The 14291-nt window shown below is 42.5% G+C and overlaps 1 protein-coding gene across 2 annotated transcripts in view; it reads left to right on the top strand.

Moving 5' to 3' along the window:
* The first annotated feature begins 727 nt into the window (after positions 1–727).
* LOC147201282 (RNA-binding motif, single-stranded-interacting protein 2-like) overlaps positions 728–14291 on the top strand; it is a 34047-nt gene continuing 20483 nt past the window's right edge. For both annotated transcript variants that reach the window (XM_086117485.1, XM_086117484.1), the window contains exon 1: positions 728–881. In XM_086117485.1, coding sequence (XP_085973611.1) covers positions 810–881 — 72 coding nt within the window. In that variant the 5' untranslated portion in view covers positions 728–809. The remainder of the gene's footprint in view (positions 882–14291) is intronic.

Raw genomic sequence — 14291 nt, 5'->3', positions numbered from 1 at the left:
AAGCGGATTGGAAAATGGATGGAAGGATTACTTTTCAAAGGCCATAGATGTACATACTGTAACTCAGCACACTTTGATGCTGATAGCCTGACACAGTTGCCATTCCTACTCATCACTTTTGACAGTTGCCATTCCTACTCATCACTTTTGACAGTTGCCATTCCAACTCATCACTTTTGAACAAGCCAGATTTACTCAACTGTGTTGTTTTAGCCGACAAAATCGCTACTAAGGTTCTGACGTCACTTCATCTCAGCCCAAACCCTATACAAACTCAATTTTGAGCTTCCAAACAGTTTGTGTGAAACAGTGTGCCCTGGAGCACATTTCCAGAGGCACCCATGATGAGGGAACAGGGCTTTTAGTGGCAACGAGCTCCAACGTTCATTTTCTCGGTCTCTCAACATTTTTTTGACTGATCTGATTTAGAAAGGAAATAATGCAAGAAAATCTGCAAAATAAAATCGGTAAATCCCCAATAGATTAAGTTATGGTTCCAAATGAAAACCCCGCGATAGAGTAAAGCCGCAATAACCGAACTGCGAAGTAGCGGGGGAACACTGTAATCCCACCGTGAGCGGCAGAGGACCACCTGGAGCCGTGCGAAGGAGACCGCCGGGATCAGCATTGCCCTCCCCTCACCCAGCTCGGCCCTCCCCTGCTCTCCTCTCCCCTCCTCCGATCGTGTCCCGTAACAGCAGCACCACTCGCAGTCAAGCAGCGGGACTCCAGGCACTCACTTCCCCAGCTGCTGACGTCAGCTGGCAGCCTGGGCAGTGCTCGCCGCTCCGGACATAGAGCCGAGAAAAATGCTGCTCTCCGTACCGCCAAGGGCAGGAATCAACCCGTACAGCGGCTTTAACAGCAGAAACAGCAAAAAGGTAAAAGTCTCTCTCGCTTTTCCACCATTTTGACTCGACTTCACCTCGCGGGGCAACACGCCCGCCCGCGCGCGTCGCCACGGAGAGGCTGGTGACGGTGGACTGCAGTGTCCTTGAGAGGCCACTTGAATTGAACTTTTTCACTTTGGCGGAGCGCCGACAGCTTCCACAGCGGTTTGGACCGAGCCAGGTCCGAACCACTCGGTCGCGGGGTGGCGTTTCGTGGCGGCCGTCACTCGCCTTGTGTGTACATGGAGTACTGTATGTGTGCGTCTCGCGCGGGAGAGCGACACGGGCAGGATGTGGAGGAGGATTTGACGGACTCTTGTGGGGAAAAGTCCCCAGCGCAAAGTCCCCAGCGCACAGCAACTTGTGTGCGGACGCCATGCGTGAACGCGAGAGCACGAGCGCGAGTTTCTCAAGACGTGATCACAAACTCCCTCTTTTCGCCTTCTTTCATCGAGCGTTAGAAACCGGCTAAGTTGGCAAACTTTGTTTTTCGTGTGTTTCCATTTTGGAAGTGGAATATGCCCCACCCCTTGGGAAAAAAACCCATGGTGACGACTTTATTCCCAGAATTGTGAATCCTGTGGATACTGTTTACATTGTGACATTTTGAAACCAGTGTGAAGACGCCTTAAAACATTCAAAAGCAATTGAAACGCAATTGAAAACCCGAGATGGTTCTGTTTGATTGATTCTTGTGGAGTCTTTGAATCATTTCCCCTAATTTCAGAGGCCGCTTACATCCGGTCTCCCATCCGACCATATTGATGAAAAGATATTTCCCCACATAATGCATTTTTCTTAACATGTACACATGCTCTCATTCTGAACTGGTGAACTTTTAAGAGACATTTACAATGTATGCCTTTATCACAGGAAGACAATGTATTTTGTCTTCCTGTGATAAAGGCCAACGCCTGGCTATTGTCAAGTCAACATTTGTGTCTGCATGAGCATTAGGTTTCAATTGTCTGCTTTACATGACACGAACGCACACACACACACACACACGCACACACGCACACACACACACAATATATTAGACTGTCTATTTGTGAGATTTGTTAACTCTTGTTCCGTCTTTCTTCCATAAATGATCAAAGTGGATTATTTTCAGTTGTTCATTGTCACTTGTTTAAAAATAGCTGCCATTGAACAACAGTGCCATTTTCTAGCCAGATAAGTTACTCCACACAGTTTCCTGCTTGTAATCTTATGCGCTGACGTATGAACTGAATTGAAAGGTCGTTGTGTACAGAAAATCAGTATTTTAAGTGCAATGGACAGAAAATCTGTATTTTAAATGTAGTGGACATACTTGATCTATGTACGTATTCTTTGTCAATTCCGATCTTGTTATCTCTTCATTCCCATGACAACAATAAATGCGACTTCTAATGTGAATGGAACACATCCGTAATGTGACACACATGCGGACAAAGCAGGACATCAGGTGGCACATGTTCGTGGAAGTAAATATGGTCCCACGTGTAGGGGCTCGCCTTTTTATCATGCCATATCACTTGAGTAGCAAGGTGGGGGTAAAGGAGGTAGAAATATTTTGGAGCAATCAGGCGACGCTCCTTCAATCTCCTCATTTTATGAAGACGTCTACTAAAGATGAGGTCACGTCATTGCCGAGGGTAATAAATGAACTGTCTGCCTGGGTGAATTACTACTACTGCCACAAATGTACACTTTATGCACCATGTTTCAAGTGGGATGACATTAAAGTCAAATATAAAGACAGCACCCTTACTCAAAAGAACTTTGCAGATTCACAGATGACTGTCAGTCGTATCCCTCCCAAGCACTCCCTCATGCTGGCTCGGAGTGCATATTGATGGCGTGTAGTTTGGATATATACGGATGAGCGTTCATACTGCAGATGCATCGCATACATATCTGATTTATATCCACATACAAAAGAAGCCTGGGTCAGATTTGAAAAAAATCTGAATTGAACTGTTCACTCTACATGAAAAAAATAAGGTGTCGTGTATGGGCAAAAACTTGGGATTTGAGCTGCAGTTTTCAAATGCAGGTCTGAGTACTGAAATTGGATTTGTGCTCATATTTTTGTGTGGTTGTTTCACATTAGTTTTTAATGACGCTGTCAGAGTCCAGTGTGATTGTACGACAGGCGTAAAGTGATGGGCATGCGCCAAAGACGTCTGCTTTGACGTCACGCCTTTGCAGCTGTGTTAAATGCATCTGTTGGAGAGACACGATCACAAGTCACTCGATTGGAGGCAATTTATTTTGAAATAATACTCAATTGCAATTTATAAATTTAACACACTCAGCATCACAATTTTTATGTAATGAATGAAAAGCAATGTCAACCTCACAACACACTGCTAGAACATGGACGATCACAATGGTACCTCGACAAGGTTTTGAAGACACAAGCTATTGATCGTCCGATTTATTATTATTATTATTTTTGTCTTAAGTTGCAAACATATATTTAAGTTGTGAGTGTGAGATGGCAGTCATGAATTTCACAGCAAGCAGCAGTTTGGCAGATAGTGAACAATATCTAAAAAAAGAGACCCGGTTCTTGCTTTATTGCCACTCACAGTTTAAGTTTACTGGAAAACTACATAAAACAAAGAGCGTTACAGGTTGTGTAGTTAATCAAACACCCCATCATTTTGTCTGCCAAAAGTCCAGTAGTATAATGGTAACACACAATGCAAAATGCCAGGGATGGGCTAATGAAACTAGCATTGATGTCACTGTGTTGTAACTCTTACCGCAACAGAAATTGGATTTGTGCTCATTTTCCTGCAACACATTATATTAATATTATATATTCTTTATCATTTGCAAAAATTAATATGAATTAACTGAGATTGCTAGTTGTGACCATCTTCTTTGTGTATATACCAATGGATGCACTATCTTGCCCCCTGGTGGCCAAAGTGGCACACCAGAAGGAGTTGCACAATGAAATCATGATGCACAAATTGTTTATTGCTTTAAAATCTTTTTAATGATGTTATTAGTCTATGTTTCTATAAAGTTCCATGCTGCAGAGTGCTATTTTTCTTTAAAAAAAAAGTTTGTTTGTGTATTATAGAGTGTGGAGTTGATTAATGCTATTTCCATTCATCTTTCAGTGGGGAAAGAGGATTTGAGATCTGTATGTCTTGAGTTACAAGCGTGCTCACAAACAATTTCATCTCAATCTTGATTTTTTTTTATTACATTTGTCGGCGCCTTTCTTCAGGACGTGTGCATCAAGACACAGTGACTCATATCGCTCAGCTTGTGCGCCGGAATTGAGCTGTACCGACTGGATTAACGTCGTGATGTCGAGGTCGGATGAATGCGACTCGGCCAATGAAACCGTAGTCACATCTCAAAACATCAGATCTCGAGGACGACACACTAAAAGAAGTGGCCTGGGCCCCCTGAATGAATAAAAATCAGATTTGCTGTTCAGTCTGTCTGCCATGATAAAATTGGTTACACATGGGCAAAAGATAAATGAGTCAGAATTAGGGCACATATGTCTCCATTGTGCACATAGCCAAATTAGGGTAATGCTGCAATACAACAATACTAAGGCGTAGAAAAAAAAAAGTAGTGTGTTTCCGGTAACCCGACCGACCGAGAATTTCTACGTCGAAAAAAAACTTTACGGTCGGCATTTTTTTCAAACAACCCTCTACATTTTTGTACATTTTGTCCACCTAAATAGGTGGCGGCGGCGCCGGCCGCGGAGCGGCGGGTTCAATGTCTTCTTGTTTTATGTTTTATGGTTATTTTGTTTAAATTTTTGATGGAAAAAAAAAGATTAAAAAAAAAAACTTTGTCCGACCTACCGACCCTATGCTGAAATTTCATGTTGCTGGAAACACACTATATTTTTTGTTTGGCCTAATTTTAAGTAATTCTTTTGGCACTTGAATAAATATTGGTTCAGTCATCAAAAAGCATTGCCGCATTTCAGTGATTAAGACATACTTTAGGTTGGTGTTTTGCAACTTTTACATTTCTTTCCATCAGATTTGGACAGCGTTTTTGAAATGGGACAGTTAAAACAGCAGAGTACTTCTTTCAAAACACATGCGCTCTGGATGCACGTGCTTTTACGGAAAACACTGAATGAAAGCGGCGGCAATTCGTCATAGATAAGAGTTTGTGTAAACAATCAAAGTGCTGTTATGCGAACTTACTTTGAAGATAGGATTGGGTAATCGCTGTGTAAAAGAGGCTGAAAGTCACTTTGTCATCCTCATCCCACGTTCAATCTATGAAGTGTTGTCTGCATTTTGTGTCTGTGGAATATGTCATTGAAGAAGCCGAGTATAACTGCTTTTCATGTAGTAACCTGGAATTTTAAAAGTTGAAGAAACATGAGATTCGTGTTTCAAAGTCTTTCTCACTTTGAATACAAGTTGATGTTGTTGATGCAACGGGTGGTGCGCGTTGGTGTGGCCTCAATCGAGAGCTGGAGCACAGGGCACAATGGGCGCGAGGGGTGAAATACCCCAGACACGTATGCAACGCGAAAGAAAATAGAAAAGGAATGTTGTGTTTCTTCTACACATTACGTGACCCTGTGGACATATAAAATGGCAGAGACTATGTACTTACATACAACAATGGCCAAATTAGAACGTATCTAGTTGTATACTAAGCAGTGGAATGCAGCAGGGTAGTAACCTACATGGGAATGTGTATGATCTAGCACATAAAACAATGACTATGCATCAAGGAAGTGTTTCGCAGCCATTATTGAGACAAATCTCACAGCACACTACAAACAATAATAAATCATGATCTTTTTTTTCATTACACACCAAACTGATATCCTCGCAGAAAGCCATGACTTATTCGGTTGCATTAATGGCAACAGGTTAGTTGTGCAGGATTTTTCGATATATTGCTTGAATAAGTGCCGTAGATGAACAAAGGTACTTTTGTAATTCATAGATATACAAATTATCTGAAATGAGACCATTTCCTGATGATCTTTCAGGGGACAATAAGGGTGTCTGGCACTCTGTTTACTATTCACTGCATTCAGAGAAACTGCAACAATCCTGCAAAGTAACAAAATGCAAATCGCCAATCAATTGTTTGTGTAGATTTGCTCATTCGTGGAATTTAGGAGAAATCCATCCATCCATCCATCCATTTTCCGAACCGCTTAATCCTCACTAGGGTCGCGGGGGGTGCTGGAGCCTATCCCAGCCGCCTTCGGGCAGTAGGCGGGGGACACCCTGAATCGGTTGCCAGCCAATCGCAGGGCACACAGAGACAAACAACCATCCACGCTCACATTCACACCTAGGGACAATTTAGAGCGTCCAATCAGCCTGCCATGCATGTTTTTGGAATGTGGGAGGAAACCGGAGTACCCGGAGAAAACCCACGCAGGCCCGGGGAGAACATGCAAACTCCACATAGGGAGGCCGGAGCTGGAATTGAACCCGGTACCTCTGCACTGTGAAGTCGACGTGCTAACCACTGGACTACCGGGCCGCCCTTTAGGAGAAATATGCAGCTCAAAGTTTGCAATTAGGGAACGCCTTGGAGAAGTTGACACCATTTTACAGAAGGCCCATACGGGGTTCCACATTAACAGTGGCCCGAGGCCACTGTTGTGCCACCCGAAGTTCACTGGTCCAATGGTACCATGCGATTTTTCTCGATTAAAAACGGACTGGAACGGATTGATGGCAATTCAGTTCATTTCAAGTTGAAATATTGATTGGATACACACACAACCCTTCATAAATGAACATTGTAAATGTTTAACAACGTAACATTCTAAAATAAGCCGTCCAACTGCATTTGTAGCTGGTCCGTACGTCGAACATTCAGTGTGAGTTACTGTGCGATTAATCCCCTTCCACTGGGCTCCTTTCATGGCATATGGAACACAATGAGAAAAGGGTTCCGCTTATGTTGTCTGTTTGTTAACACGAATTAAAGTCACTAGTGGCTACTGCTTTTTTTAATAGTCACCATCGGGGTCTCTAAATACAGCCATGCCAGGTTTGTAACTAATAACGTACACACAATCAAAAGATAATTGGCAGACCCTTGTTACATCTTAGAGAAATAGTCTATCGTCTTTGTAAACGCCCACACAGCCGGACAAATCTCAAGGATTCAGAGGAGGTTATAAAAAAATAAATTGAAAATTGGAGCTTTTTTTTTTTAATTTCCAAACCTTCTTTGGCCTACTTAGTGGAGAAAAGGTTCACCAAAAGGTCAGGTGACTCTGTAAATGTTTCCCCCTCCCACCGCCTTCTTAGAGTTTCCCTCCGCTGCTCACATTCTGCCGTATCTGAGTCGCACAATTACACAAAATAAATGTCTGAACACAAAATAAACAGAGAGAGGGGTGAGAAAAGCTCTTTGTGTGGGGGCGGCGATTACAGAGCCCGGCAGCTCGAAGGTGTTTGGTTTCTGTTGCGTGGAAAGCCGCTGGCTCCTCCCTTGCCTCAGCACCTCATTTCCTCCTTTGAATAAATAGAATTAATGTTCTCAAATTAAATTTGGTCATTTTCCACATAAGGCTTCCTGAGAGGAAAAATAACAGGAGACGGCCTGTCGCCTCTCAAGGTACGATGGGTCTCGCTCAGGGCCTCATCCAATGGCTTGTTTATGTTCTTTTTAGCCAGACGTTCATTCTCATCTCGTCGTGAGCTCATTGGAAAAAAATGCCAACGTCTATTACAGCGACTTAATTGTCCAGAGGAGCCAAAAAACACTCGCCGGCATCACAACACAACCAGACACTAAATCCACTAGTAAAACTGAAAAAAAAACTCAACTAAAAAAAGACGTTCGACACACGCAGCAGAGCCTTTAACTTTTAGCGGCTCTTTGAGTAATTTTACTACAGCCCGCCTCTGTCGGCCTTGCACTCCACCCTGTAATGACTGAAGTCCTTTTCATCTCTGTGTCCCCTTTTTTGTATGCTTGCCATTTTAATTTAATGACAACTTTGAACAGGCAAAATATCTTGTAATTTGATTGTACTACTCTACGAAGCACGTAAAACCTTGTTTATGTACGTAGATCAAGATGCTACAGAAACATTTATCGGACCTTATTTAGCAAAGTCCCGGACTACAGAGAAACTCTGCCTGTTAGCAGTTTTGTTTTCGCAAATTCATCTATTAGCATGGTTTTTGTTTGTCTGGGGAACCTAACAGTTACAAGTCACTGAAATAGTCACTTATTCATTGTTTTTGTAATCTTCTGTAACGGCAAAGGATGCCGCCGACGGCCTAGCTAATAGGATAAAGTAATTTATTATGTTAAGTATGAAAATAGATGTCTTTTTCCGCACGTATGGTTATTTACCACATATTTAGTGCAGTACAATAAGTACACAGTGTGCAAATAGCACGTATCCAGTGAAGTGAATCCAGCAGTGCCATTACTAATTAAAGTCTTGATTCACCTTTTACAATACCCGCTGAGGATATTGAACAGCGATTTTCGGCGGGCCAGGATGGATATTAGAATAGAAGTCAAATGTTTAGATGGGAAGAGGATACTGTCAGAGTGGCAGGGGTCATCTGAATGCACCCAGAGTTTCACTCCCCATCCCAAATATGTAAATGCCGAAGAGTGTGCTTATACTGTATAATCATACCGTATTGTTAGTCTTGTATTCTTAGCTAGGTTGTATCAGATTCTGTCCAGGAGTTTGTTAAAAAGTCCAAAGTAATGACCGGGTGTTCATTTCTGATTGTACCTATTTTGTACATGTACATGTTACTATGTTAACCCTGAAGCAGTATTGCTTTGACTGTCCTACACACCGAAGTTTGTGTTATTGATGGTAACGTCCGCCTGCAGTATCGTAAACGTCCTTTAGGTATGTTCAAGGGGAGTTGTCAGTCACAGCGAAACATTCAAATGTCTGAGAGGTGATAAATCAAACTGCCACAGCTCTGTCTTCTCTATGCAGGGTTTTTCCTGGCTCAAATTGAGGCAGAGGTGGTACCATCCTGACCATGCGCCATGACGTGCATGTATTCTATAAATTCAACTGACTCATGGGCTCACATAATGTATGGTGGGGCCACTTTTGTTTGAGACAATCATCGATGACAGTATTTTGAAGCAGTCATCAAATGCACTGTGATCCGCGTTCACCTGTGCTGCAATAGCACGCTCCACTTTGAGCTGGTGATGTTTTTGCGTCATGGCACTCCAAAGCTGTTTTCATGCTAATTTTAAGTGGCAGGCTTGGACAGATTTTGTGACATAACAAATATTTGGGACCTAGTGCTGGTTCAGTCTTCAATTCGCACAATGTAATGCGGAAGCTTGAAGCTTTTGGGTACCAAATACTTTTAGTTAGATTTACCGATATATTAATGCAGAGTGTCCCAATTCTATGTGTAGATTTTGAAGTTGTATTCATTGATGTGCGCTCAAACAACAATGGTGAGTGTGTGTGTGTGTGTGTGTGTGTGTGTGTGTGTGTATGTATATATATATATATATATACACACACACACACACACACACATATATATATACACTGTATATATATAGATATAGATATATATAATCTTGTGAGATGGTCCAGATGTACCCAATGATGTATTGTTGAGTGCATATTCATGTAGAGGGGGTAGCGATCAGCTATCTGGTCCATCCTGGATCAAATTTCAGAAGGGCACACAGGGGCTGTTTATGCACTCAGAGCAGAAATGCTTCCTCCCTTTGTCTGCGAGACGTTTAGTCAGTTCGAGGCAAAAAGACAGACTAACAGCTGTTCAACGCAATTCTCAGCGCCAGTCAATCGGATAGCCGCTCCCAAAACACAGCCTTTGTCATTTAGTGCACAAATCTGGACCACAAGAAGTTTAATAGTCATCGTTCCAAAAAAGGGACAACATCCGATTTGCATGTCATCCAACACGCTTTATCGAGGTTCTTTGTTCGCTGCACAGGTTGCAGTATTTTTTAAATCTTGATCCTGATATCCTGATATATATCCTTGATCTAAATCCTGATCTTCACAAGGGTTGTTGGCATTTGTCAACAAGAACAGTTATTATTATGGTTCATGTTGCTGTGCCACTCGCCGATATTCATTGTCAGTAAGAGCGTCAAAATAAAAAATAAAGTAAAATAAATCAGATGCTACTGGAGGTACCGAAGACTTAACTGAACCTCAGAGAGGATTGAGCTTTTTTCGTTGTTGGTTCCTCCCTTTGGAATGGCCTTGTGTTAAATGTTAGGCAAGTCCATCTTTAAAACACATTAAAAATTCTTGACTTTGGACTCAGCATGAGACTCTGCATTGTTTTATTATTTTATTGTGTTTACTGTTTTTCTTTTTACTGTTTTCGGATTTTTAATTTATGCACAGCACCTTGTATGCAGCCGTGGCTGTTTTTAAAGTGCTTTATAAGTAAAGTTGAGTTGAGTTTAAAAAAAAAAAAGGATGACGTCTGTATTCGTCAAAATTCCAAATATGGGATGTGTCTATGCATAATCCACATCCTCATTATGAGCACAGGTGAGATGGAATTTATCCCAGCTGACTTTGAGTGGCGGATACTCTCTACTGGTTACCAGACAATTAGTGTAGACAAACAGCCAATCACACTTGCATTCATACCCATGAACAATTCAGCTGTCATTCAACTTAACATGCATGTTGTTGGAATGTGTGAGGAATCAACAAAACAAAAATAAAAACAAAAACCCAGAAAATGTAACTTCACATCACACAGTGCTGAGATTCCAACCCAGAGACTCTTGACTGCGACCCAGACCTGCAAACCACTGGCCTACTGTGCTGCCCGTGGAGACACTCACTGTGCCAATGTGATTTGCAAGAGGGACAGTCAGCTTCACACTAGACACAAACACTATTGTGCAACCCGCTCCGCCTCCTATCAAGCGCATGCTTTCTGCCACACACAGGTCCTGCATGCTGCAGCACAACGATGGGTCACTTTCCGGAAACGTCTGTGAACACAAAATACTTTCCGATTGCTCTCCTTCAAGTGTGCCCGCTTATTTCATCTGCAATCATGGTCATGCGGCACATCATAACTTGGTTCTTTTTTAGCCCGACCAAGCTTTTAAGCCAGGAGCACAGCACGCTGACAGACTGCCAACAGCACTTAATGTCCTGAAATGGGCTGAGAGGGATTAAGCATAGCTCACCTGCATCGTCTGCACATCGAAAAGACATACATTTTAAATATCTGTGTCCTGAGTTCTGCATCTGCACCTTAAAAGACAGGATGCATATTTAAATTTCACAATAGGAAATATCTGATGTCACATTTTAATGTCTACTGCGCTACTTTGAATTTTTGGCGGGACTCAAGTTTCACCTTTGTCCCCTCTGGCCCAAGCGCAGGTATGTGTATCTATTTATCTGTCTTAACAGGTCAGATGTTTTGGACCTGTTCCAAATTGCATCTGCCCGCTGAGTGATTCAAGCCAAGGTGATCAGGCAGAGGCGGGGGGCAGACGAGGTGGGGGGGGGGGTAGCCGAGTTGTCTAAAGTAGTGCAGATGATGCCAAACGCTCAGTGTGCCTCTTACTCTGTTAGATCTCCAGCTGGGCTGTGGGCCAGTGTCTTTGTTGGTGAATACGTTCCAAAGCTCCCCAGCTCATGCCACCCGAAACTGCTTGAACGCAAACACGTGCCTGTGCATCTGTGCGTCAAAAGTGCCATCATACCCTTCGAGACAGACAGATTGCAGAGCGAGATCTGCACTGCATCGCCTATAAAAGCAGAAGGACGGGTAGGAGGAGGATTTAGGAACCGGTCTTGATGTGCCTTCAGTGTCCCTCTCACCTGGTTGGAATGTGGAGTGCGGCGTGATAAGATCAAGAGCAGGCACAGGATTTCCTATCTCCGTGCTGACTTTGTAGGTTTATGGGAGACACATTCCTCGCAGAACACCCGGCTCATTTTAAAGCTTTGGTTCATATTGCCGCATTCATTTTCTTCTGTGTACAGGAAATGTGACTAGTAATTAAGAGAGGTGTGTGATGATAATAATAGGCTTTAAAGCCTCTTTCACAATCAGAAACTTGTTTGTCTGATCTCTTGCAGCAGAAGCAGCCACTAACAAGTGTTTTCTGGTAGTTGTCAGGGTCATTTAGGTTCTGATGAAATGTTCATAGCTTCTGATATTCGTCTAGCCCCTGCAAATTAATTACTAGTGTTTAAAAAAACCCCCAATAATTAATCAATGGTAAAATATATATTTTTTTTGTTTTGTTTTACAGTGGTTAACTTACTTTTACGCTTCTATGAGGGTTACAAATTTTAAAAACTTGCTTGTAGAGTTAATAAGGGTTTTAGATTTGTGACTGTTTAACCCTGGAAATGCAGCTTTGTATTTACATTATTTCCTATCAGAAGAATTGTTTCAAAATGAATGAAAAGTTGATCTTCATCCAGTAAGAGATTTGGTTTTAGTTTGGCTAGCGCTTCCACCCTACGTTTTGATTAAATTTAGCAGTCTTTTGAATTTGCATGCGGCAGAAAGTTCAAGTTGTCTAATAGTACTGTAAATTTCAGATCAAAGGAACAAAAGTTTTTTTCCAAGTGATTTTTTCTCAACTAAACTTGAGTTTTTCAAATCAAACGGCAGCATTTAGACAGGGATATGCTAATTAAGGGATTGTTTTTGTTTTTTTTATTTAATCTATCCATCCATTTTCTAATGCGTTACTCCTCAAAAGGGTCGCGGGCGTGCTGGAGCCTATCCCAGCGCTCTTGGGGCAGTCGGCGGAGTATATATAGAAACGGTAGCCAGCCAATCGCACGGCACACAATGACAAACAAACATTCACACTCACAATCACACCTAGGGACAATTTGGAGTGCCCAATCAACCGGCCACGTATGTTTTTGGAATGTGGGAAGAATCCGCAGTACCCGGAGAAAACCCACTCAGGCATGGGGAGAACATGCAAACTCCACACAGGAAGGCCGGAGCTGAAATCAAACTCTGCACCTCTGCCCTGTGAGGCGAACGTGTTAACCAGTTTAACACCGCGCCGCCCATTTTTAAATTTTAGATTTAGGTTCAGAAAAATTGTGTATACATTAACCCTTGTCATCTTCAAATACGTGTTACTTCTGTGGCTAAATAAGGGTTACTTTTGTGGCTGTGAGAACAGATGAAATATTATTGGCGATGCAAAATGAAAAGAAAAGGTACATAATATGAATTTTGTAATGTAGCGTTTCCGCAGCTTTACTCCAAGGTCTTCTTTCGGACAGGCTATAAATCCATGCATCAGCATGTACGTCAGTCAGCTGGTCACTTTCCTCCCCGAGGAGAAGACAAGCAGTCCCCTCAGGTTAAAGAAGCCATGACACACAAAGACGGGAAAACTCCCCAACAGCCTGGAATCCAGGAAATTCTGAGGGTCGAGCTGCAGAGTCAACTGGAAGAAACCCCACAGGGAGGTGAAGTGAAACTTACCAAAAGGGCATTGAAACAAGCTGAGAAATGTTGCAGTCAAAGCTTCGTCGCTGGACACTTCATTAGATATACTTGTCTGCTCTGCTGTAATGACATCTTTGAGCTGTCCAGTTCATTGAAAATTCTGCCTTGACGAAGATCACAAGATTTTGATTCCCCGCCGAGAGAGAGCATTGGCGTTCGACGAGTATGACGTTTGCATCAAGATACAGCAAAGTGTTTTAATTATGGAAAGGATCCTGAATGTTTTTTAGCTGGGTCCTAAAAATATCCAGCAGATATTTTGAGTTGCTTTGCTACAAATGTGCAGCGGAGGAAGATAACAAGACAATTCTGCTGTCTGAACGCGGATCTTTTGTCTGCAATGGCATTATAAGAGAAAACTCTCAGCACCGTTTATGTCATCTACCTTAAATTGGGAGCACAGCGTCTTCGCGGGGTTCTGGTTTTGAATGTCGGCACCGACCTTCCTTTGTGAAAGGCTTTGAGGTGTTCTTTGAGCCATTGTGGGTGGCATCCAAAGTCTGAAGTCAAACATTGAGTCAAATATGTTCTTCCTATTTCAGTTCTTGTAACTGTATTATAATGTCTAGTTGTTCCAATACTTTCATTGTGTCTCTGCATTGTATGATCTTGAGACAAAGATTCTATTTGGGGGAGTGAGGGGGCTCCTTCATCAAGGGGACCGTGGCTTTCTGGATACAGTCCTCTGATTAGCGTGATTGGTTGACGTCGTTGGTTTGACTGTGTCGGCCCTGCTGGGCTTTCCCCCAACAACGTCAATTTAATCAGTGACCCGTTCACGTCTCTTAAAAGAACCCATTGTTCCCGCGCCGCAGCCGTCCAATTGGTCTTGCAAATGAGACGGGAGCCTCACTGCACCCAACTGCGAGACCAGTAAGAAACGACATTTATTCCTATTCATCGCAAGTAGGTCATTAAAACT

This window comes from Hippocampus guttulatus, chromosome 8, assembly GCF_054856545.1.
Source record: "Hippocampus guttulatus isolate MCC_2025c chromosome 8, RoL_Hgut_1.0, whole genome shotgun sequence".
NCBI classification, from domain to species: Eukaryota; Metazoa; Chordata; class Actinopteri; order Syngnathiformes; family Syngnathidae; genus Hippocampus; species Hippocampus guttulatus.
This window is presented reverse-complemented; position numbering and strand designations above follow the sequence as displayed.